We start from the raw sequence: 27,985 nt of genomic DNA, 5'->3' as shown, positions 1-27,985 counted from the left end.
GTCATTTATTACATAAATTATGCACGTAACTTATAAAACAAATCCTACATCCATATTACTTCAGTTTCGAAGTAGCAGACATGTGACAGTCAACCCAAACAAGGAAAACAAAAATCGGTGATCTCCAAACGAGAATTACAAGGGTGCATTTAACCGTCACGCCAATGAATGTGTATTTGAGTAACTTTAAAAACATAAGTAAAGCAATTCTTTTTTGGACATGCTCCTATCCACTGATACAGGCTTCCATACAATGTCGAGAAATTCAACCTCGTCACTTCACCAAGGTAGAAAATAGACACACAGGACAGATCTTAGCTAACCTCCAACAGGACATTTAACACATCTTCAACTAATTTTCAAATTAGCTCTTATTTTACCAAGTATTTTACAATTTTATTCTCCCCTCCAAATAACCAGGAAGGATTTTTCACCTACTACTAGGACAACTTTAAATCACCTCTCATATATGTATTTTACGATTTTATTTCTTCACGTAAAAAAAGCAGTTGGAACTTTTTCACCTCCTGCCAAGTGCACTTTATCCACATTTCTCATATTACCAGTCATTCTACCATTTTAATCCCTCTCCCTAAAAAATCAGAAGGAATGTTTTTCACGTCCTACCAGGAGGTTAAAAAATTCTCCTGACATTTTTTAACAGACAATAAAAAAGCATGGAATATTGTCTATTTGGGAAAACAAATGAAACTTTTTGACATAAAAATATCTCTGTCCTTTTTATAACAGAAGATAATCATATTTATCAAGACAAAAAAGACCAGCACCAAAAAAAATAAAATTTCAACATATAAACTTATAAGTCTCCTTCCATTTTTGTGATTGTTGCTCTCATTTTCATTTTTTTATTTTACAAGGGTCCTCTACCTCTTCCACCTTAACAAGATCCTAATTCTATTCCCCTTATTTTCACGTCTTCCACGTGTATTTTGGCCTTACCACATTAAAACTCTAAGATTCTCGACTTCTCTCAACTAATGGCTACTGTTTGAGTCAGCTTTATTCCTAGCCAGTCTCCAACCATTGATTTTTTTCCAGTCCACTCTGCATTAACCCACTTTCCAAATATTATCTTATACATCCTTCTTTTTCTAAACACAGTTCTCGGTCATTATCTATCTGCCATTGTGTTGTAGAATCGATTGCATTGCTCATGCAGGGTGAAGGATACAGTTGCTGTCAACAGTTTCACTTTCATATACCTATCTAATGTTTGAATAATCAGACGCCTATTTTCCCGGCGTAATATAGCAATAAATGTCTTGTGTGTCAAATTCTTTAACCAAGTTCACACTATGGCCAATACCAACTGTATTATGCACACCTCTTGATTCAACGTTCAAAGTATCACATCTCCACCAATGCAAGGTGCACCACCAACCCTTGAACCTGCTCAACAGGTGGAGACCTCATGAAATTCCTGAGCAAATAAATATCACACAATACCTTCTGTGTAAAACCTACTATTCTCCCAGCAAACTTACTCCAATTTTTTTTCTTATTAACTGGGGAGTTATATCATCTCATGGATACGAAATTGACACTAAATAGGATCTAATAGTATAAACACATTCAAATCGAACCGACAGATTTTGATATTGAGAAAAATTGAATGCATTATTTTTTGCAGAATTTGTTAAATACTTGGGAAAATTTATTCGTTTATTTTATACATCTTATAACCCATTTTAACATCATCACTAAATACTCCATAATACAACAACCAATACCTTATTTTATTTTTAATACTGCTTGTATTCAGTCTAAAAAATGCATATATAATAATATATATGCCTTTTTATGAAACGTTAAAGTTGAAAAATATAGCAATTTTGATGAAATCATTTAAAATGTTATTCACTATTTTTAAGAAAACAAAGATTAAATTTGCTAAAAACTTTGTCCCATAGCATCTTGTAAATAAAACCTTTGAAATTAACACTATCAACTCATTCTTTTCTATTATATGAGTGTTTTTGGCACAATGCGAAGAATAACAACTCCACATGTTAAACAAATCCACTGTGAAATTTTGCTTTGAGCTATTGAATCCAAATTAACAAATGCAAAAATTAGGCACAAAGTAAAAACTATTTTAAGCTAATTAAACTACAAAATACACAAACCTTTTTATATACTGCTTATATATATGTCGCAAAGTTAATTTGCCTATTAAATTTGAAAAAAGAAAAACACCTAATTACTATTATTTTCTCTTTATTCTTTAATCGAATGAGCATTTTATTTCTAAAACATTTAGCATTTTTGTTCAAATGTTTGTCTTTACCTTCAGATTTATGATAAGTTACTATCTATTCCTGAAGTGAAAATGGAAAGGCAAACTTTCCATTCTTCGAAGTCACATTTTAAAGATAAAAGCAATCTTGTATCGAAATTATCAAAATGTTTATCTTCTTATATGGATGAATGAAAAATATATAGTTTTGCGACATTACAAACTTACGAATAGAACATTTAAATATTTCAAGTAATATACTCTGTATAATGACAGTATGCATACAGGTCAGCTAGTAAGATCATAAAAATCACATGGTATCACCGCAAATGAATTAGGCCTTCTACTACTGCCTTTCTTGGCCATATTTTTCGCTCACTTTCATCATAGCTGATCTTTCTCTCCACTCTTCTTTTTCTCTATTTTTAGGTTAGACGCATGGCATCAAAGGCCTTTATGCAGCTAAATTCAATCGCCTTCCAGAGTTGTTTCTCCATTTACTACCACTTCTAATACTATTGTTCACCGACCTCATTTTATTATCCATTTGTAAGCCCTCTTTGTCTCTCTTTCAGTAAATCACTTATTCTAGACATTCAATCACTACCAGTAATTAAAGAATAAGAAATAGTTTAACAGTGTCTTATCTCGATTTTTATTCACTTATAAGCTGGTCAGTAGAAACGTTTGCACAAATTTGTTGTCTGTATATTTTTCTTTTTTAGCTTTCATGTGAAAGATCTTTTTTCTGTCTTTTTTGTCTACATTTTTCTTTCCACTTTAATTAGCGAAACATTTTTGTGTCTTTATTTTTTCATTCTTTTTCGATCACTTTTTTTCCTTTCGATCTTTGTTTTATGCAAGTTTGTTCACTATATCTTTGTTATTATTTTTTTATTATTTTTCATGCTTTTATATTATACACTACTTTCTTTTTACGTTCTCCATTTTATTCATGTAATTGCTGAACCTTCCATCACTGACACCAATTGTGAAGCCATGTGCACCCTCCTCTCAACAACCATCGACCCCACTTGGTTCCATTAAAAATATAAGCTACATACTTGGGAATATGGTATGAGATTTTACTGCAAAAGAGCAATATACTTCAGTTTTGTATCTATGGTATGAGCTACAACATACTATATGTCGTTTGCGTGACACTGCTGTCCGAACTTTCACTTTCTGGTCAGCACTTGACGCGTCTTCTCTCCACTCCAAAACAAACTTCTGCAACTTTAGCTTTTCTCTCCCCGAATCCGACTTTTCTCTTCTACAAATACTTCTCTGCTCGCAATCTAACTTCAGAATGCCTTCCTTCCCCAAATCACTCCTCTTTTATCTCCAATCAGGAGCATCTCATTTGCATACCTCATGGTCACCCTCTAGGCATATAAAGAAACAGGGCAGCCATTTTTGTTTCTTTTTTCTTCATTATGAACACGAGGTAAGCCACACAAAAACGCAGTCGGTCGTTCTTGTTTCTTTTTTCTTCATTTACACCACACGCCCCCCTGATCTTCGAGATCAATAGGATACTTCGTAATCCTCCATCCAAGCAGGCCGCCTCCTCTCACGTCGAGGCCTCTGGGGGACAACTTCTCGGGGGTTAACGTTTTCAGGTTCACAACAACGCGGGCCTAAGTCAGGTCGAGCAGCATCATTTGCTTCTCGGTGGCCCTCGATTTCCTCTTCTTCACTGCCCTCACTGCATACCGGCAATGTCACACGACGCAGGTCTAAGATATGCCGGGGAACGCCATTCACCATCACATTGTTCTTCGACTGCAATCCTGTTATGACCCCTCTTTTCCAACGAGTGGTACACTGTGCATTGAGGGGTTTCACCCACACCTCTTCACCTACTTTGATAGTGGCTTCTTCACTCTCAATTCCTGCTGTTTTGTTGCACGGATGCCGCCACTTATATGTGAAAACGGCCCTATGAGGCACAGTTGTCTCATCTTGTTTGGTCTTCGGCGAGATGTTATACCAAAACACCGCCTCTATGGGTGATACGTTGCTTTTTTCCGCAGTGGCTTTAATGGTGCGATGATTCCTCTCCACTATTCCGTTGCCACTCGGCCGATACGCTGCTCTGAAAAATTGCCTTACTCCCCACTTATCGCACATCCCTTTAAAGGCTTCTGATCGGAAAGCAGGGCCATTGTTCATTAAGAGTTCCTCAACCGGCCCTCTCTCCAAAAATATCTCCTCGATGACCCCTCCGATCGCCCATGCCGCTTCTTCCCTGATCTCTCTCCAGATGGCAAACCTTCCCGGTCCACAGTCGACCATCGACAGATACAATTTGTGGCGATAGTGTGTCACATCAATGGCCAATCGCTTCCAGTCCTCCGCAACGTGTAGCTCTCCTGCTTCGTGTCTGGACGGTCCAAGGTCAATTGATTGGCACTCTCGACAGTTCTTCACCACCTCCCTAACCTCCTCCTCGGTGGTCTCCGGGTAAACCTCTCTGGCTAGGAATAACGTTCGATCTCGACCAAAGTGGTGCATTTCGTGTGACTCTTTGACTTCTTCCCCTGCACAGCATACCGAGGAGACCTCCTTTCCCTCCTGCAGCCAGGCCTTCTTCATGCGTGTCATCGAATCCGCCTTGTTTTTTTCTGACGGGACCAACACAACAGATACTCTCAACTGGAATTCCGCTATCAGGTCGGTGAGCGTTCCGAGTCTGCGCTTGATCAGCATTTCCGCAGCACCCCTGGTCTTAACTTTCTTATCGCCAGTTACTGCCGACCAAATCCACGACGCTACCGTTGCCGAATCGGTTTTGACTTCAATTATTTTCAATCCCCATTTCAGGGCCAGATTGATTCCTTTTATAGCGGCATCTAGTTCTGCTACGTTGATATGGGAGAAGTCGTTGTTTTTTCTTAGCCACGCCGCATCCTCCACAGTTACACCTCCTATCTCTAGTACGACGCCCAACGCCAGGTTACTGGCATCGCACCAAACCACACCCGCGTCTTCGCCGCTGACATACCATTTCCCTTTCACTGGGTCCTCATTCCTCACTCTCGCAATGACTTCTTGCAGCATGTTCATGACCTCCTTCATCAGACGGCCCTCCCAGCCATCAGTGCCTTTTTGTCGTTTAATGAAGCTGCATGCTATCCTGAGCCAGCCAGCGATAGGATAGTGCCCGACCAGCCTCCCGCAGACTGAGAAGAGTTCTGGCCTCGTCAGCTCAGATCCGACTTCGGGTATTGCATTCCCTCGTTCGAAGACAAGGCTTTCTTTTCCATCTCGCCTTAGTTTCAACCCCAGCACCGCTCCTCCATCTAGGGCCTCCGCCGGTTTTGCAGTTAACCCATACTTCTCGACATGGCTTCTTACTTTCTCTGCTGTCACCTCTGCCTCCTCCACCAGGATGTCGTCAATGTACGAACTAGTGGCCTCCTCCACTGCACAGTCTTTGCTCAGCACTGTTTTCAGCACGGCAGTCATAATTTTGGGGGCTGAACTTAGCCCAAAGCCTAACCTCGTCAGACAATACACCCGCCCCTTGTACCAGACCAGTTGGTACTGCCAGAGTTTTTCATCTACATGGATCTGCAGATATGCCTATTTCAGATCGACAATCTTAGTGGCCCGCCCCATTCTTCTCCATTTCCTCATGACCTCCTCACATACGTCGATCCCTGTTCCAGTGTGGCAGGCTACGTGTCTGTTCAATTCCCTAAAATCCAGCACAGGCCTAATCTTGTTTTTGGAAGGCTGAACAACCGCCAGTAGTGGCAACACTCCTTTTTCTTCCCCTGTCCACGGTTTCAGAATTCCTTCTTTTATCCACTTCTCCACTTCTTCCTCGAATCCTTTTCTTATTTCTCCTCGCAGGGTGTTTTCGTAGCAGCCTACCTTATTCTGTAGTTCTGGGGGCCCGGAGATCCATTTCCATTTCACCGTCCACCTCACGCCATCAAACTTCGCCAGGAAATCTTTGTCCTCAATGCAGCAAACCTCCGGTTTTGGGGTTCTGACGGTTCTATCACCTTCCACTCCTGCCATCCCCACTGCGCCGAGACGTCCAAACGTCACTTGGCCCCCTCTTAACGTAGCGCCCGCCAGTCGGTTAATTGCACTCATACCTATAATCACGCTGACACCACCGACCAGATGATTCAATACTAGGGCTTGCAGTCCAATGGGCACCCCTTGCACCATTACTTCCGCTGTCGTCTCTCCTAAGCATTTCACATCCCTGCCATCCACGGTCCTAATAATCCTGGTTCTGCTCCATGACCTCGCGACATTCCTCGCTAACAACGTTGTATGCAGCCTGTGTCGACAAGGGCTATGGCTCTCTTCCCATTGACTACCACCGGTAACCGAGGCAATGTTCCATCATGCGCCATTTCCACACAGAAGGGGTAACCACTGGCGCAATAGCTCCCCTTCACTCGTTTTCCTGGTCCCGTGCAGCAACACAATAGCGGTTAATATGCCCCACTTGTCCACATGGGTAGCACGTGATCCCTGGTCTCGGCTCTTTGCAGTCCTTGATCAGATGAGGACCCTGGCACCGGAAACACTTGATGGCAGGTCTCCCCTCCTGCCGCCTCGCCGGCTGCCTCTCATTCAAGTGAGGCCTCATGCACATATTTCCACTCACAGCTGCAGCCACGATTGGGCTTTTAACATTTTTCACTAGGACTCTGGCGTGGACCAAGAGATCGTCCACTTCCATAGAATGGATCCCCGTGATTCTCTGCATGTTCGCAGAGACGTCCTCTGGGAAGCCGTTCACTAGGTAATGCTTTACCGTCATCTCCAGGCTCCTCCCCACGTAACCAGCCAACCCTGCCAGTCTCCTGATCTCTGCCCCAGACGTCAACGGACTCGCCGGTCCACCTCAAACTTGACAGCTTGCCAAGTGCTTCAAATGGGCCCTCAGCGAAGGCCAATTTCAGCCTTTGCTCCACTAAGGCAAGGTCTTCCTTGTCTTCATCTCGCATCTGCTGGTAAATCGTGAGGGCTTCCCCCTCTAAGTATAGCGGCAGCAGGGTGACCACATCTTCTATTTTTTTGCAGCTTCGCCACCATTTTCAATTTCTCCAGCCACTTAATCAGGTCACCCTCGCCAGTAAAGGGTCTCAACATCTGAGTGCTCAGTCTCCACTCAGCCATGTTAATTTGCTTGATGTGCCAAAATAGCTTGTCGTTTGCATGACACTGCTGTCCGAACTTTCACTTTCTGGTCACCACTTGACGCGTCTTCTCTCCACTCCAAAACGAACTTCTGCAACTTTAGCTTTTCTCTCCCCGAATCCGACTTTTCTCTTCTACAAATACAACTTCTCTGCTTGCAATCTAACTTCAGAATGCCTTCCTTCCCCAAATCACTCCTCTTTTATCTCCAATCAGGAGCATCTCATTTGCATACCTCATGGTCACCCTGTAGGCATATAAAGAAACAGGGCAGCCATTTTTGTTTCTTTCTTCTTCATTATGAACACGAGGTAAGCCACACAAAAACGCGGTCGGTCGTTCTTGTTTATTTTTTCTTCATTTACACCACACTATACTTCACGTTTTTCTCTAGTTTCATTATAAGTAGCAATATATCAGATTTCTTTGTAAAAAATATGCCACATATTTCATAAGAATATTGTTTCCACATATATTTGCGTGTAGCGTAACATACTTAACATCAGTAAAAAACAAACCACACAATATAAAATAATACTTTTACAAATGATGTGTTTGGTTGTGTTGCATATTTTGTTTCTTACATTGTAAATGACCCAAATACTTTAATAGAATATGGTTTCATTTTAGCAACAGCATATTACATTTGTTTGAAAATAAAAAGGCACATTGAAAGATAGTTCTTATGTGGTATGTGTTCAGGTGTGCTTTAACAGAGTATGTTACATGATCAGGGGGTCCCCTTTTCATGTAAGTATAAAAATGGAGAATTTAGTTTAAAATGAAAATGAAATAGCATAGGCGAAATTCGAACCTCGTAATCTGGGTTTAGAAATAGATTACGTGTGAGAATTTAAAAATAAAACGAACATTTGTTTAGAATATAGATAAATATTTCAAGGAAAGAATATGAACTCTCAAGTTTGTTATGAAATTTTAAATTGAAAGAATGCAGCTTATAAGATAATGTTTTTAACATATTGGATAAATAGGTTACTGAGAAATAGGAAAAGTTTTGGACACGTATGTCCAGGACACGTGAAAGAAGGCACATGTTTTAACATGTGTATGACGTCACGGAATATAGAAAGTTGTAGGAATAGAGAAAAACTTTAGTTAGAGTTAGACAGTCAGTGAGAAAACTCAGAGAGATTCAGTCGTCTAGGAGCGAGACGTCACTTCAAGAAAAAAATGTGAAACTTTGAATTCTTGATGATGGAATCACGGCCGTGTGAAGAATAAACCATCAAGTGTTTTTTGTAAAGCTCGTCTTGTGTTTATGATTCTTATACAAAGGTAAAGTCCAATTTTATTATATATTTGTGTTATATGTCTTTACATACACGTCTCAACATCATCATGTCCGAACTGTCTGAACAATATGTCCTCACTCAAAGAGCTTTCTTCTTCTTCCATTCAACACAATTAAGGAATGAATTTTTAATATATAAGAATCTCTCATAACATGAACAATCTATCTAAGTCTCTTCCAACATATCTCTCTAAGTCTCTTATAAACGAACAATCTCTCTCTCGGAGTCTTTCAACATCCCTCACTGTAATAAGACTCCTTCTAAGCATCTCTCTCTAAGACTCATCTTTTAATAAAACTCTCTCAATGAAAAAACCAATATGCAACATATACATATTTGGTCCCGTGAACCAGTTTGCATCAGTGATGCAGAAACCGAACCTGGGGTCGATACCACGAAAAAAAAAAAAAAAAATTAAAAACACAACGTTTTAAAAGGGTCCAAGGTAATTAAAAAAAATAAGTAAATAAATAATACCACGGAAAAAAAAACTACACGATCACAGAAATGCGAAAAAAAAGAACAAAAAAAAATTGAACACACACGCACACAGAGAACAAAAGATACAAGAAATATTAAAAAGAAAAAGAAGAAAAGGCCGATATGCCGTAAAAGAAATCCGTAGTAATGAATGGAAAAATAGTAAACAAGTCACCATGAGTAATTCATTGATAAATGAATTGGATTGTTAAAAAAAAACACACACACATACACACAAAGGCAGAGATTGGGTCACCCAGTATTGTTTTGAAATTTGAATGAAGTGTCATTAGAAAATTTGTGTCAATATGAAATCGTTTGGACGAATTGTTGAATTTAATCTGTCAATCAAACAGGGATTTTTCAAAGGTCGCATGTAGTCTTTGAAACAGCGTGTAAATTCTTTTTGGAAATGCAATTTTGTGTTCATAGTTGAACTTTTCGGCTTTTTATTTTTTGTGTTTCATTTGAATTTTTTTTTTTTTTAAAAAAAGGGACAATTGTTTTGGACAGACTGTTAAATTGTTGTTTGTTACAGATGATTTTTTTTGTTGTTGAAAAAAGTTATAACTGTTGCAAAATGTTTAACTGTATTAAGGTATTGTTTTTGAAAATGTTTTTATGATGTTGAACAAATATTGTAAATTGTCTCGTATGTAATGTTTTTGATTTTCACAGCAAGAATTCAGTTATCAGTAAATATACATTAGATTTAAAACAGTCTAGGTGAAAATAAAATTAGTTAAGACGTATGGTTGGCTTACAGATTCAGTTAGAATTTTAGAAGGGGGACAAGAATTAAAATTACGTAAACGGGTATTTAGAGAGTTTTTAGATGTGATAAGCTGTAAGAACGATGTTTTGTTTTAGCATTTGGTTTTGTTGTTTTTTTTTTTTAGAGATCCTAAAAATTTTTCTCCAAGAAAAGTGACTTGGTAGGGATTGATAAGCACAAGAAGTGCCCCTATACGAAAAATTTGGGAACCTGGTTAATTAAGTGCTTAAAATAAGCTGGTTGCACGTACCGACTCCAAGCAAAGTGGTAAGTCTTGGCTAATTAATAAACAGGCGTTGGAAAGAATACGAAAATTCTTAAGGGGACCAGTAAACCGATGAGAGGTAGTCCCGAGGCAATCACATATAGTATAATGAAGTAAGAGACAGGCAAAAATATGCCGTAGATTACGTAAGAAAGATATAACCTTGTATTTTTTTTAGAGATGCATGAATGTGGGATATATCTGCTGGATCTTAGAAGCTGGTGAGAGAAAAGAAAAATCACAAAAAAATCGGGCTATTAGATAGTATTTAGAGCGCTATTAAGGTGTTGGGCGCGAAAGGTGTTAGTTAGTTAGGGGTGATATTTCTAAATCCTCATCGAAGTTTCAAGAATCCAAGCAAGGAAATCCGAGTGAATCCGTATGAGAGAAAAAAAGGTATATCTTAAACTTCTGAAGCCAACCACAAAGATTTAAGTATATGAGCTTTGGTATGTCCTGAATAAGATAGTTATAGAATAAAAAACCAAAGCCATACTTAATAAGACTAACCATGCGGAAAGAGAGATCAGAACACTTTTGAGACGAAGGAAGTCGTCCATTTCGAGAAAGGTGAAAACCTCTAGTCTGCGGCATATGGGTGGCTGGAAAATAGCTGATGTGAATCATAGGTAAAGACCCTACACCCAAAAAGTAAATGCCACGAAGATCAGAAAGGTTCTGATCTTATAAAAAAATAAATAATTGTGAAGTCGGCCGTGAAGGGCTGACTGAAAGAGATTTTTTTTGTGTTTTTTTAGCCTGATCTTTCTAGCCGTGTGGTTGTATAGATGTAAAAATAAAAAATGTACTAAATTTAAAAATGCATACATTTTTTTTTTGTGAAATATGGAAGGGAGGGATGTTACATGATAAGGGCTGTCCCCTTTTCATGTAAGTATAAAAATGGAGAATTTAGTTTAAAATGAAAATGAAATAGCATAGGCGAAATTCGAACCTCGTAATCTGGGTTTAGAAATAGATTACGTATGAGAATTTAAAAATGTAAAACAAACATTTGTTTAGAATATAGATAAATATTTCAAGGAAAGAATGTGAACTCTCAAGTTTGTTATGAAATTTTAAATTGAAAGAATGCAGCTTATAAGATAATGTTTTTAACATATTGGATAAATAGGTTACTGAGAAATAGGAAAAGTTTTGGACACGTATGTCCAGGACACGTGAAAGAAGGCACATGTTTTAACATGTATATGATGTCACGGAAAATAGAAAGTTCTAGGAATAGAGAAAAACTTTAGTTAGAGTTAGACAGTCAGTGAGAAAACTCAGAGAGATTCAGTCGTCTAGGAGCGAGACGTCACTTCAAGAAAAAAATGTGAAACTTTGAATTCTTGATGATGGAATCACGGCCATGTGAAGAATAAACCATCAAGTGTTTTTTGTAAAGCTCGTCTTGTGTTTATGATTCTTATACAAAGGTAAAGTCCAATTGTATTATATATTTGTGTTATATGTCTTTACATACACGTCTCAACATCATCATGTCCGAACTGTCTGAACAATATGTCCTCACTCAAAGAGCTTTCTTCTTCTTCCATTCAACACAATTAAGGAATGAACTTTTAATATATAAGAATCTCTCATAACATGAACAATCTATCTAAGTCTCTTCCAACATATCTCTCTAAGTCTCTTATAAACGAACAATCTCTCTCTTGGAGTCTTTCAACATCCCTCACTGTAATAAGACTCCTTCTAAGCATTTCTCTCTAAGACTCATCTTTTAATAAAACTCTCTTAATAAAAACCTATATGTAACAAGTACATCTATGTAAAAAGTAAGAGATTTATACTATATAGTTTTGTTTGGAGAACGTGTAACAATGCAAGATATTGTATTTCTTTAAAAACAGATAGAAATACTTAAAAAGAAGTTCGTTTCGTTTCAGTATGCATTTGCATATGTAGCAACATATTTTGTTTCTGTGTAAAAGAAGAGCTACATACTTCACAAGAATATGGCTTTTCTCCTGTATGTGTTCGCATGTGTCGATACAGATTGGGTTTACTTGCAAAGGAAGCTCCACATACTTCACAAGAGTAAGGTTTTTCTCCAGTATGTGTTCGCATATGTTGCAACATACTATCTTTCTGAGTAAAGGAAGAGTCACAAATATCACAAGAATATGGTTTCTCTCCAGTATGTGTTCGCATATGTTGCAACATATGTGATTTTCTTGTAAATGAAGAGCTACATACTTCACATGAATATGGTTTCTCTCCAGTATGCGTTCGCATATGTAATAACAAATGTTGTCTCTGTGTAAAAGAAGAGCCACATATTTCACAAGAATATGGTTTCTCTCCAGTGTGTGTCCGCATATGTTCCAACATATGTTGCTTATGTGAAAAAGGAATGTCACATATTACACAAGAGTATGGTTTCTTACCAGTATGCGTTCGCATATGAATCACTACAGTATGCTTCCTTGTGAAAGAAGAACCACATAATTCGCAGGAATATGGTTTCTCTCCAGTATGTGTTTGCATATGAATAAGCATACTGTGTTTCCTTGTAAAAGAGGAGCCACATATTTCGCAAGAATATGGTTTTTCTTCAGTATGCATTCGCATATGATGCAACAAATGTTGTTTAATTGCAAAAGAAGAGCCACATACTTCACAAGAATATGGTTTTTCTCCAGTATGTGTACGTATATGTCGCACTAAATATGATTTTGTTGTAAAAGACGAACCGCATATTTCACAAGAATATGGTTTCTCTCCAGTGTGTCTTCGCATATGAATTACCACACTGTTTTTATCTGCAAAAGAAGTACCACACACTTCACAAGAATATGGTTTCTCTCCAGTATGTGTTCGCATATGACGCAACATATTTGTTTTCTGTGTAAAAGAAGAGCCACATATTTCACAAGAAAATGGTCTTTCTCCAGTGTGCATTTGCATATGTCGCAAAATATGCTGTTTTGTTGCAAAAGAACAGCCACATATTTCACAAGAATATGATTTCTCCCTAATATCAGATTCATTATTCATTTTGGAAATATGTAAGGTTTATCTAATACAATATATTTCTCCGTATATTTCAATTTATACTTTTGTGCAAGAAACAGAATGAATTGTCAAACGTTCACAATTGTTTCTGGATCTATATCTAACTAGATCGTTTAAAGGAATGGAGACTAGCACTTTACTGATGCTTCAGTAAAATAGTTCTTGTTTTTAACTGCAATTAATAATATATATATTACACTTGTGTGTCTTTCTGTATTGCAACTCATTATTAAATCCATAGATTTGAAATTGAGAAGTAATGAGATCTGAAATAGAACATAAATTATGTTCCGTATGTTTTTATACATCTTATTGAAATGATATTTAAACACTATGTAAATACCAAAATGCATAGAGATTATCCGATTAAACCCAATATGGATAATTTTCTTCATATTTTAATATATTATTTTACAAAACCTACGGTATTTCACAGCTGATAATCAAGCTATATAATTAAAGATTTGACCATTGCAGTATGTGCTTCTCTTTAAGTATTTTGATATCTGAAATTCGGTTTTTGATAAGGACTCCTAGATGCATTAGTCATGTACATCCCACTTGTAGTAAGTATTCCAGTTAAGATTATATTTAACATCTAGAAAGAAAAGAAATACAAATAGATTTCATGAGAATATGCTTTTTTCAACCTACTATTACAAAGTTCAACTTGATGAACAAAGAATTGGTATTGTTCATAAAAGTTTGATTTCTCTCATTTGATGTTTTTAACTCAGAGCAATTTACATCAACACATTTCAAAATATTTTTCCATATGCCATTTGCATATTTAAAGTCACAAATCCAATGTTATTCAATTCTAATCCAATAATACGTTTTTGTTATGAAAGTTGAATATTCTGCAAATATAAAAAAGATTAAAAGATAAATTTCAAGAACAGATAAGAAAACATAGATTCATTTAAATTAATAATGCAATAGTTTTTCATTGTTGAAATTTCTGCAAATATGAAAATTAAAAAAAAAGTATATTTTAAAAGATATTCATTTTTAGAAAATCTCTTTGCAAACAAAATTATATTTAAGATTTTCGACAGATATATACAGGGTTATTTTTGAAATGGTCAAATTCGAGGTAGGTCTAGATTCATTCATATTGTGAGCTAAAAGGGAAACTGTAGGTTATATATAATTCTATTGAGATGTCAAATTAATTATTGATAAAACTTTAAATTTGATACAGATATTTGTTGCAATACTTATCAATTAATAACATAAACAAATTTCATATTTAAATAATATTGGAGTAAATATGTTGTTTTTTTTTGTTTTTTTTACACAGTGATTACCACTTATCAAGGCCCGGAAGCCACTCAGGGATAAGGGTTATTGCAAGTACATTACGTTAGTGTGGAGATTTGATGGAGTGTTTACTTAAGAGGGCGGTTCATTAGGAAATGTGAATTAGTAAGAAATTGATAAAATCATAAAAATCACCAACAAAGATTTGATATGCTATAAAACAAAAAAAAAACATTCATCGTTTTAACATGTCATAAAATATTTTATTATTTATATATTTAATTATACCGAGTAAATTTATGTTGCATGCTGTTTCAGGAAAGTAGTCATCATTTTCACAAACTAAAGCGACTATGTCAGAGTCAACGTGCTGGTTGTATGTGGCAGACCACTGGGATTTGATTTGTTTTTAGGGATCGATGTTATAAAAGCATTGGGAGGCATCATTGTTAGACCTACATTGACAGTCTTGATTGACAACAGGCGAGTTCCCACATGTGTGACGATCACCACCAGTGAACCTGACTTTACTGCCACATTCGACCATTGAAAACAAGCATGGGCCACAGCATGGAAATAGGCAAATGACTGCACACATGAAGGACTACACAATGGAGTGTCTATGTATTGTGTTTACAGTGATTCAATCAGAGTAGGATCAAGAATGAGTATGGATGGACAAGTGTTAGTCTGTGTAATACTTGGAAAAAAGACTCGGACCTCCCAAAGGTTAATTCCATTGATGACCGTAATGTAGCAAAATAAGGCAAAGGTGCAGCCAGTGATCGACTACCATGAACTTAACAATCACATGAACACATTCACAGCCAACAGCTAAAGTGTGTGAATGGTGCCAAAAAAGTGCTAACATGTCACTGCTGGACCTTAGAAGAGTGTATCTCTAAGTACATCCACATGACAATGTGGCCATACCAGATTGTGGAGATCGATGAGATGAGTTATTGTTTGACATATCTGGTGTTTAGATTGAACGTAGCTCTCCTAATCATGAAGGCCATCATCAGCAGGCTCTATCGTAGGAGGAAGCTATGGAACACGCAACATTAGCCTATATTCCTGATATCTTTGTTGATGAAGATGTCGTGCTTGCATCTCAAGTCAAGGAACATTTGGCTTGAATTGGACTACAATGTAAGGACCCAGAACAACTGGGAAGGGCACAAAAGTACTGAGATTGACAGTTTCAAGAGAATATCATATTCGGCAGTGAAAGTGAGAATATGCAATCTCAGAAATCCCTAATATCGTCATGCAATGAACTGTATTCTCCTTATCCAGGAGGCTTGTTGGACACATGTGGGAATTCCTGGTATGTACATGGCTGTGTGTGGTATATGGTGTGATTAAGAGAAGAGCTAGTTCATTAATAAATGGCTGGGATGGCGAGTGTGGATTTGGTGAATCAGAATGATTCAGCTTGTAGGAACTGGTGCATGAACGGGGAGGGGGTGGTGAATGTATGGGTCGATACCAGTGTGCCAGTAACCGGGAATACATTGGAAAGACATGGGAATGTGTTAGAAGATGCATGTTGGCTGCAACCTAGGAACAATGTGCAGCAAGCATGATTCATGAACTGGAAGTAATCTTTTGTGAATGTGGGCCAGTGCATGAGCTACTCACAGATAATGATACAGCCTTCTACAGCAAGGAATTCAGGACATTCACAGACAAATAGGGCATGAACCTGAGATTTTGTTGCACATATGTCCCATTCGACAATCGCATAGCTGAGAAATACCATCGTACTGTGAAATGAATCATGGCCATGGCGTGCTGTTCCAAACTGAAGGCTGTCTAGTGATACAATGTAATCCCAAATGACACTGACTCCTGTTTGACCACACCAGCCAAGGCCATTTACGGTTATGAGGTGAAGGGAGGTGATATTATGCCACCATCAGCAAGTCGTAAACACAGCCCCTACCAAGTTTGAAACTGTTTTGAGAAAGGCACTGGAGAGTTGCTGTATGACAAAATTTACCAGGATTAGGTAAAAGTGATAATTAGTCCATAGTCCATCCTGATGGATGGGATGCCCAAACATGTGAAGGACCTGCGCTTCCACTGCAGTGTCCTCTCATCAGAAGATTCTGACAGCATAGCATCTTCAGAGAGCAGGTAAGAGGTTATAGTATGTCAATGAAAGAAGGCCAGACAATTTTCACAAGGCAAATTTGGGTGCTGTTGGAGTTTGAGTGTCAACATAAAAAGACATGAACTTTTTTATTGGGAGAGCAATATCTCATTCATGGGGGTTTGTGTGAGATAGGAAGAAAAAGAAAAGTACAACACTGACAGTTAAGAAGATTTCTGACCTTTTTTACATCAAAACAAAATCATTAAGAAATGAGCAGATAATGGAGAGTATTAGCTAGGGGAATATACTTACATTTTTATGGATTCTTGTAATTAATCTGAAAAAAAAAATAATATTCAATGAAGAAAAGGTTTTTAGAGCAAAATATTTTAAGGCTTTATAATTTTTTTTGTTTTTAAATTAAAAAACTGTATTAATTATATTTTGATTCAGGGATAAATATCCTTAACTTTTGATAAAATACCATTTTCTATAAAAAAAGATCTATAAAAAAAATCTTAGAGATGCTTTTATTGAATTATCTTGGTGTTATAATTGATCACATAGTTTATTGAGCAAATGCAATGCTTAATTTATTCCTAAATAAATGCCAATACTTGATTTACCATTTGGTATCAAGATTATAGTACATCAACTCTTTGTAAGTACAAGTTACTCTATCACTGCAATCACTGACGATGTGTCATATTTTCTGTCTAAGACTTTCGCAAGAGCATCGCTTGTTGTTGCCAGTTTCCATTGATAGATGTTGATCCATGTCCTTCCAACTTTTGTTCTTGCTCAGTTCAGAGTCACCTAGTTATTCCTTACGAGATGTGTTCTATGTGGAACATTTTCTCTGGGTTCTTGATTAGGTCTATTCAAGTGCACTGGAACATTCATCGATAATGCGATTGTCTTCAGGCAAAGCAAAGAGGAACATGACTACAACCTATGAATGCTGATAGAAACAGTGTGGACAGCAGGTCTCACATTTAATAGTAAGAAATGTATAATCAACCAGAAGCAAGTCAAATTCTTCGGTGCTATTTTTAACAAAAGTGGGATATATCCAGATCCCTAAGAAGTGGAGGAAATAAAATCACTCTCCAGTCCAACTAACGTCACAGAGCTACAAAATGTACTAAGAATAATTACCTAGACAGCATCTTTCATATCTAGGCTTTTGGACCTCATGACAAACCTCAGGGAACTCTTGAAAGAAGCTGACTATGAACAGGTACCATAAGTCACTGCAAAAGATAAAGGATTTGATATGCAAAGAAATACTACTCTATTATTATAACCATTTTAAAAAGTCCATAATACAAGGCAATGAATCATCTAGAGGCTTGGGAGCAGCCTAATGCAAGATGGCAAACCATTAGTCTTTGGTTCAAAATCCCTCACCCAAACAGAATGCTATGCAAATATCGAGTGGGTACTCTTAACTGTAGTATTTGGATGTAAATGATTTTACACTTACATTTATGGTTGCAATTTCCCCACCAAATGTCTCAACAACAATACCAGGAAAGAGGAAATTCACAATCGCCAACTCTATAGACAGTTGTTGCAGAGAAGGCAGCATGATTAATGTGTAAAAGGCCTCATGGACCTAAATACAGGACAACTGGTAAGAGTACAAAATCAAAATATAAGAAAATGGATTCCAACTGTTGTCAGACAAGCCTGTACTGAACCACAATCCTATATTTTTAAACTACAACAGGACAGGTTCTTTGTAGAAACTGCAGGCATCTAAAGAATGTAAGCAATGCCAACAACACACAGGCATTTTTAGATAAAACAGCCCCACATCACACTGCACCTCCACACACCAATATGCCAAACATGCATCCTGTTGAAACACCAACACACACACCACTATCAATACCACATCCAAAGTAGCCCACAAACGAAAATCAGTCTAGTGATAACTAGGGCTGTGACAAGAGAATATTTTTATCATTGTTTTGACTCTCAAGTATATATCTGACACAGACACAGTTAATCAATCGAGAACCACATCAGTCTATCTAAAAACATATAAGATATTAGCTGATATATACTCGTGAGTCAAAATAATGAAAGAAATATTCTTTTGTCATAGCCCTAGTGATAACACACCAACCGAAACAACTACTAGGATAGGTCTTGTCATAATACCTCCCTCAATATATGACCTATAGGAAAATTATATATGGTAACTTTCATTATTGAAATCTACACAAACAATTATTCTAGCGAAAGAATATCATGACACGAGTTACTTGGACAAGAGTTGCTTGCTCTTGAATAAAGCAGATTTTCATGTTTTTTTTTAACAGCAGAGCACCCTAGAACAAAAACAATATACAACAAATAAATTACAAAAGCCTATATTTAAAATTTCATGATGTGTACCATCTTATAATTTGTTCCTTTAAGTACGTTAACATTCACAATTCTTGAAGGCAACTGTTTCATAGCACAAAATCATTCACTTAATTATTATATCAATCAATGAATCTATTCTGTCCTTAACTCTTCAGAAGAAATAGCAGCTATCAATCCATTTTGCATGACTACAAAATCCGAAAATTGGAAGAGAAGTTGCATTTACCTTTTTCACCATTTTGAATCATTGATCGTTATAATAATTAAATAAATGATTTTGCGCTATGAAACAGTTGCTGTCAAGAATTGTGAATGTCAATGTACTTAAAGGAATAAATTGTAAGATGGTCACCATCATAAAATTTGGAATAGACTTTTCTAATTTATTTTTTATATGCTCTGTAATTACAATGATCTTCATAAATTAAGGATTGGTATAAATAAAAGGTGAAATATTATTGAAAAATTATTTTCCACGGAAAAAAGTCAAGATATTGTAGAAATAAATTTACAATATTTTATTCAAAACAAGGAATATGGAATAAATTTGAAAGATTCCTTATTCCATGGAGCTTCAAGGAAAAACTCTTCTTAGAGGAAAAAGCGTTAGCAAACGGTGAGTATAGATAAGTATTTATTTTTGCTGGTTAGCTCAGTTTTCGAAAACAGTCAAGAAATAACATTGAAAGTAAAGTAAAAGTTAACAGATAAGATGAAAGAGAATACTAAGCAAAGTCCATTATATATATATATATATATATATATCAGAATGAAACTAATATAGGCGGAATTTTCGCCCCATAGCAAATAATAATAGTAAAAACTTGTAAAATAAAATTGATTCATTTCAAGAAGAAAGATTCTAAAACAAAATCTCATAATGTTTTTACTCTCTGTAAAACCACTAAATTTTCAAAATATTCCCCCAAAAGCTAAAAATGGGAAAAATGGAACTGCATGTTATCTTGATTTTGAAAATTTTTTTTCGAAAATCAAATAATTGATCAATTTCACTATGTTTTTTTTAGACTTACTTAATACACAAAAAATTCTCATATCCCCCCATGCGATCTTAAAAATTTTGGGGGAGGTGATTCACATCTTATTTATTTTTATATATTAAAATATACTGGAATGATGAAATTAAATGTATTTAATTGAATTTTAGGTCACAAATTTTGCTGATATATACAACTTTTCTTGATTTTTCAGAAAAAAATTAGAAAATATTTAATTAAAATTATTTAAGTTTTACAAAGATTTTTAAAATTAGTATTTCACCTGCGTAATTACAAAAGATTTCCGAAATTATTTATTTTTTAATGATTGAATTTGTCAAGGTTTGTTAAAAAAAACGTGGAAGATTCCATCTTAAAACTTATTATGAATAAACAGACACTCTTATTGTTAATAATTTTTAAAAAATAGTAAATAATAAAAAATATATCTAGAAATCGAACATAAATAATTTTTCCTTTGGAAGACTGATGATGCAGTAATCTGTTTGCACTTTACTGATAAAAATTATAGCATTACTCGTTTCTTTTGTAAGAACAAAAATATAATTTTTAAACCAAGTAACTGAAACAATTATGATTTAAGAGTTAATTAAATTTCTTTGTGCACTGCTATGTTTTAAAATCTGTTAATATTAAATAAACATGTGACTGTTAGTTTATTAGTCCATACAAACATTTTCTATAGAAAATAAGTTTCTGATAATTAAAATAAGGATTTAGTTAAGACTTTTAAAAAGTTTAGCTTTAGGAATTAAAAATTGATATTTCCTAGAATGAAGACGAATTTAATAAAAAAAAATAATTTTAATATAACTTTTTTGGTCAACAAATTACGATACTGAAAATTAATAATAAAGGAATTTTTTTCAGATAAAGACCTCCATATCAAACTGGAAGTTAACTGTTTTAGGTGTTGTCTGCTTAAAGTATGAAATATTTCTGGATATACATATCTATATATGTCCTTTTCATAATATTTCAAGCCAAAAGTAAGACTTTTACTGTTATATTTCACTTGAATAATTATTGAACAAAAACTTTAAAATGATATAATGTATATTTATACTAAATTTTTTCTATATTTTTCAAATCTAGTTTTCATATATTTAAGACGCCATTGTTATTTCTCATGTTTTTATGTTTTGAGTATTTTGTGACATTCAATTACAATTTTGTCAATTTTATTCAGTGTAAAATAAAGAATGTTTATATATGATTTAAACCGTGATCTTTCCTCTTAATTATAAGATAAAAAAAATTACGATGAATTAATTCAATTTTACTAGTTTTCACTTGTATTTTTGTTATGGGTATCAACAATTAGTGTCATACCTAATATATATACGCATATATATATATATATATATATATATATATATATATATATATATATATATTTCTGTGGAACTATATTATCTTATGATATATAACAATCCTTATTTAAGAAGCTCAATGTAATTACAAAGCAATATAGTGAATAAATGACAAAAAACTATATTCCAAAGTTCATGATGTTTACCATCTTATAATTTATTCCTTTAATTCAGTTGACAATTACAATTCTTGACAGTATCTATTTGATAGCGCAAAATCAATCACTTAATTATATCAATCAGTGAATCTATTATACCCTTAATTCATCAGAAGAAATAGAAACAATCAATCCATCAAAAGGAAATAAAATGCGTTTTGACATGATTAAAATCCAAAAATTGGAAGAGAAGCTATAAATACCTTATATGTTTCCATTACACCATTTTGAATTTTACAATATATATATATATATATATATATATATATATATATATATATATATATATATATATATATACCCAGAAGAAATCTTAGAATAAATAAAAACATTGATAAGCACATAAGTTGGTTTGTTCCTTTTTATCACTCTATCTTGTCAGAATACTTTTACCATTAATCTCATCATAAAAGGATTTCTGCAAAGCCATCCACATCACAGTGCCTCAGTTTGAAATGTCCCTTTTACTACAATTTTTACCAGTAGTAAAATAAAATGAGATTTTTTAACATTATAATAAAATTATTTTAGGCACTTCTGCAGATCAGGAATATAAGACAAATGTGTGTATTACGGCTGATAGGTCGTTTGTCAGCCAAATAACAGAGGCTGATAACTCATACTTTTTGAAAAGTTTATGCAAACTTTTCTCCAAAAAAAACCTTTAATTTCAATTTTTATTAACAATATTAATATTAAACATATTTTTTTCAATTTGGTTACTTTTTAATAAAACATTTTTGAATCATAGTTAATTGTACTTAGCAGAGTTTATTTGGCGGCAAAATTTAAAAGCAATTCCTTGGAAGAGGTTTTGGAACAAATAACTCTATCCCAAGTAATTGTGTAAATGTAAAAAGGTTTAAATGAAAATTACTTGGTGTAAAATAAGAAAAAAAAATTCTGGTGCTTATGTATTTTGGTACCATGCTATTTTTAAATAGTTTTTTTCAGGTTAAATCCAAGTTTCACAATATTTTTTATTTAATTGTTAGGTGGAAAGCACCAAATAGTTATAAAACACCCTCTCTTCCCCATGTTCAGAATGGTTTTCAAAATAATATTATAATTTTAGCTTTATATATTACGGACTGTTTTCTAAACATCAGAGGTGTTGGTAATTTTTTTTTTAATTTTTTGTACGAAAAATATATAAGTACTACAATATTTTTAAAAAATTGAAAAAAGGCCAATCTGTCAAACCTTAAAAAGGCCAAACTTTTAAAACAGTATGGTGGCTACATTCTGTGGCATTGAATGTCGTACATTCAATCTGATAAAAATAATAAATATGAATTTTTTTCTGGTTTTATTTCAGTCTTTGGGTCTAATAATGTGCTTTATATAAAAATAAGTTGTTTTTATGATTTTATGCCTGTTAAATAATTTATGTCACTAAACTACAAATAAATTAGTATTTTATATTGAAATGTTTTTTATGGCGTTTAATTTTTTAAATATGTAAACTACTTTTAAAATATATTTTTGTTCATTTGAATACAATTTGAAAAACTATGAAAAACACCTCATTTCAGAAAAATATTTGTCGAACCTGTACAAGTGCTCAACCCATGAAAACGTATGTTTTTCACCATTCCTTTTAAAACTTTTTCTGGCGATTATTATAGATTACAGACTTAAGTATAATATTAGCAGAAAAATTTTAAAAACAAATTTAATGAATTTTAAAAAAGGGAGATCATTTTCTTGCTATAACGTTCTACTTTATGGCTGTCTGAGTTTTAAGCCACATGACTGGTGACATTTCCTTAAGTTCTCTTACAACAAAATGGTGGTAATTGTAGTCTGGTAGACCAACATAAAACCTACTTTAAAAAAACTTTTTTTCTAGATTTTCAGGTGCACTGAAAACGAATATCGCATTTAAAAATTGAAGCCTACATCTAGTTTTCACAATACTGAAAAGATACTTTTCCGCAGGTTTCATGTAGTAATGTAACGTGGTGGCCATTGTTATTCCAAACAGAAACGATGTGAAAATGAAGAGTTAATCTTTTTTTATATCTAAAAAACATGCGTGCTTGCATGTACAACAATGGCTATCACATAACAAGAATTATATTGCTTAATATCCAGAAAGCTACTTATTTGTGAATGGTAAATGCTCTGACGAACTGCAAACACTTGTACCTCCCCGACGTAACTACCCCCGACAAACCCGACAAGCTACTAAGTCTCATCCCTTTACAGTAGAGATCCCTAGGTGCAAGAAAGCCTTTTACTCCAATAGTTTCTTCCCCAGAACCGCGGGTTTTTAGAACTCCCTTCCGGGATTCTGCTTTCCCAACTGCAATGATATGCAGAAGTTCAAGTGTAATGTTAACAAACATCTTTCTACTCATCTCCCTTCATAATGACCCCTCTAATTAAGTCCTTAATAGTAGCCCCCTGCTTCAAAGTGGCACTGTGCCTTGTTTGGGGTGAAAATTGAATAAAAAATAAAAAAATTTGTGGAAAATCTAAATGCGATATTTGTTTTCAGCATATCTGAAACCTATGTAGTTTTAAAGGAAAATGTTACGGTGGAACCAAGCAAAATTTTACAAATATAGCCGCTATGTTACATGAAACATGCGGCAAAATATCTTTATAATATCTTGAAAATTAGTTGCATGACCCAATTTAAAATGTGATATTCGTTTTCAACACACCTGAAAACCCCTAGAAAACAAGTTTTTTGGTGTAGGTTTTGTGTTGGTCTACCAGCCCACGAATTACCACCATTTTGCTGTAAAGGAACATAAGGAAATCTCACTGGTCACGTCACTAATCATGTGACATGTCAATAAAGAAATGGACACTGAGTCAGGTAGCAATGAAGTAGAACATTATAGCAAGAAAGTGAACCCCCTTCTTAAAGTCATTAATTTTTTTTTTCAAAGTTTTTTCTGATAATATGATACTTAAGTTTGCAATCTATGATAATCGTTGGGAACAAGTTAAAAAGAAAAAGGTGAAAAACATGGGAATGGCCCCTCTTGTACCAATCTATCATATATTTTTTTATTATAAAAGTTCAAATAAAGACTATTTGGCTTTAGTTTAGGTTGGCACTTCTTTGTTTACAATGACGGAAGTGACGCCAGACAAAATTTTATGTACGAATGACAAAAACTGTATATAATGTGTCTTTTTTAATGCAATTATAAAAATAAAAGTTTCATTCAAACAGTCTTTGTTTGAACTTTTATAACAAAATTATAACCTTTATAATAAAAAAATGTTTAGGAACTGTTTTTTTTTAAATATTTATGAACTGTTTCTTTTTACATTTATAATAAAAATATATATATATTATGGACTGTTTTCTAAACATCAGAGGTATAGGTAATTTTTATTTAAAAAATTTTTTTTGGTTTACCTTAAACATAAAAATAGAACTGTGATAGGCAACATATTTATGAATTGATTTTTTTATCAAACCTAAAAATAGAACTTTTATAATAAAATATATATTATGAACTTTTTTTTTAAACAATGTTGGTAATTTTTATAATGTTTTAAACTAAAAGTCATTAAAAAATAACGTATCCAATAAAAAATATTTCCAAAATAATTGTCTTTGATTGGAACTTTCGTTAAAATATATATGAAAATAATCGGGTTTGTATTACTGTACACATAGATTAAAAAAAGTAGTCAATAAACAAATATATAACAAATAAATGTTATGAAAAACAATATAAGTTACTTTTCTACCTAACTGGATATATTTTTAGTGTTCAGGGTGATCCTATCCAAAAAGGAACAGTTCAATATTTAAGAATAGAGCAATATATAAGTTTTGCGGTTAAATTTTAAATTCTAAAAAAACAACATAAAGACACATATATTCGAATTAAAAATTTATTGTTTGACAAAAGGAATATAAACATAACTCCTTCTATATATTCCTTTTGTGAAACAATAAATTCTTAATTCAAATATATGTGCCTATATGTTGTTGTTTTTTTTTCAGAATTTAAAATTTAACCACCAAACTATATATATATATATATATATATATATATGGTGCCTGGAAAACTCGCTCCGGAAAACCCGTACCCAGAAAACTCGTCTCCGGAAAACTCATACCCAAAAAATCCCCCCTTTTTTCTAGGTAGGAAAACTGGTCCCTTATTGAATAAATATCAATTGAAAACACATTTTATTACCGTTCTTGAAGGGGATATTGTTTTTAAAAGAGACTATGCACCCCCATAATATTTTTAAAAATTATTTTTAACTCTTGCTTAAAAAAATAAACTTGATTACGGAGTTAAGATACGAAAAACAAAACCAAATATTTATTTTTTAAAAATACTCTAATTTTAACACTTTTTGTGTCATTACGAAACAAAAATAAAGAAAGAAAACACATATTATCAAAGAAAAGAAAGCAATTATTTTATTTAGAAAAATTAATTTAGTTTAAATAAGACTTGTGTTATTACAAAACAACAAAAAAGAAAGCACGGTCTTATGTAATTTTGGTACCGCGCTGAAATAATGTTATTATTTCAAAAGCCATTCTTAACATGGGGAGGAGAGGGTATTGTTTAAAAGTCATTTCGGAGGCACGTGTGCAATACTTAAAAATATACAAATTTATTTTCTTTTGGAGGTAAGGGAGGCTCGTTTTAAAACTATATTTACCTCATTATTTTCTTTAATTTTCGGACATTTTTTTGTTAAAAATTATTTACTAAGTAATGTCGAGTGCGGCATTACTTGTTATTCCTTTTTAACTAAATAAACTCTTTAAAATAAGTTTAAACACCAAAAACTTACAAAGCTAGGTAGAAAACAAAAACTTAAAATCAATTTAATTTTTTAAAAACAATAGACATGTAAAAATATTTTAAAAATATTATGGGATGTGCATTTATTGCCTAAAAATATACAAATGTATTTTCTTTTGGAGGGCGCCCGTTTTAAAACTATAGCTATCTCTTTAATTTTCTATTTTTGAGCAATTATCGAGACTCCTAAGACGTGATCCTCTTATGCCGGACATTTTTTGTTCATAAGTAACACTCGACATTACTTTTTTTTTTTTTTAACTACATAAACTCTTTAAAATAAGTTGAAACACCAAAAGCAAGGTAGAAAACGAAAACTTCAAAAAATAATTTAATTTTTTTAAAACAACAGTAAACAAGTAAAAATATATTTTTTTTAATATTATGGGATGTGTACTCTCTTTTAAAGACACTATCTTCTTCAATAATGGTCATAAAATGTGTTTTCAATCGATATTTATTAAATAAGGGACCAGTTTTCCTACCTAGCGACAGGGGACGAGTTTTCCGGGGTCGAGTTTTCCTAAATTTATATATATATATATATATATATATATATATATATATATATATATATATATATATATGGTACTAGTGCCCTTATTGATCCGTGCTGAAATAATAACGTTATTATTTAAAAAGCTATTCTTAACATGGGGAGGGTGTTTTGTAACTATTCTATACTTTAACCTTACAATTGAATAAAAAAAATAACATATCAGAAAACTTTAATTAAACTTTGAAATATGATTTTAAAAATAGCGCGGATAAGTTCACTAGCACCATATATATATATATATATATATATATATATATATATATATATATATATATATATATCGTTCGGATGTGCTCACTACCTGTAGTAGAAAAAAACCCGAAAAAAAAAAAGCAATTAAATTCAAGTAATACTTACTCTTCTTTAACAATCTGATTTTAAGAAGAAAGTAATCTTAAAATATGTTAATTAAAACGCGGAGAATGACGGGTGAAATTCAACATTAATAATGGCGACCGGAAAACTGGTCCGCAGAAAATAAAATCGGAGGTAAATTTTGGCTTTGGGTTTATTTTGTTTTTTTTTTTCAGGAAGTCTATACTAATTTTGGCGGAGGTTAACAATCCTGATACTTTTCAAAAATCGCTAAAAAAAACAAACAAAAAAAAACATGGCGGACGACCTATCCATGACACTGAAAGTACTTAACGCTCCCTCTGACACGTGACCGGAAGTTAGGGGGCATATTTGTATTTGTTTTTACTTTATATGTTTTTAATTTACATGAACGAATTGCTACGTCGTGCGGAAAGAAAAACCAAAATATTTTTATTTTATTTATCTACTTACGTTAATAAAAAAAAAGTTGGTCCTTTCTTAAATATGACAAATAAATTAGAACAAAAATATAATGTTGTGGTACTTGTGTAGTTTTGCCACGAGTGTACGAACGACGAACCATTCTTTGACCTAACAATTTAATGAAATATATATATATATATATATATATATATATATATATATATATATATATATATATATATATATATATATATATATATATATATATATATATTAGTAACTACAACGC

At 33.7% G+C, this 27,985-nt stretch overlaps 1 protein-coding gene across 2 annotated transcripts; it reads right to left on the bottom strand.

Moving 5' to 3' along the window:
- Positions 1-27,798, bottom strand: LOC145284411 (uncharacterized). Of its 2 annotated transcripts, XM_080133170.1 has the most exons (4): positions 27,313-27,798; positions 17,824-17,918; positions 16,978-17,002; positions 1-14,161 (listed from the first exon to the last, which is right to left on the bottom strand). In XM_080133170.1, exon 4 carries the CDS (start codon positions 5,726-5,728, stop codon positions 3,785-3,787), a length of 1,944 nt encoding a protein of 647 aa, XP_079989296.1. In that variant the 5' UTR covers positions 5,729-14,161; positions 16,978-17,002; positions 17,824-17,918; positions 27,313-27,798; the 3' UTR covers positions 1-3,784. The 2 variants fall into 2 exon arrangements, with proteins under 2 accessions (XP_079989296.1, XP_079989297.1); XM_080133171.1 differs by lacking the exon at positions 17,824-17,918.
- Between the last annotated feature and the right edge of the window lie 187 nt (positions 27,799-27,985).

The sequence above is a fragment of the Euprymna scolopes genome, chromosome 9, assembly GCF_053919585.1.
Source record: "Euprymna scolopes isolate OS-2025 chromosome 9, ASM5391958v1, whole genome shotgun sequence".
NCBI lineage: Eukaryota > Metazoa > Mollusca > Cephalopoda > Sepiida > Sepiolidae > Euprymna > Euprymna scolopes.
The sequence above is the reverse complement of the archived record's forward strand: the minus strand, read 5'-3'. Positions and strand labels throughout refer to the sequence as shown.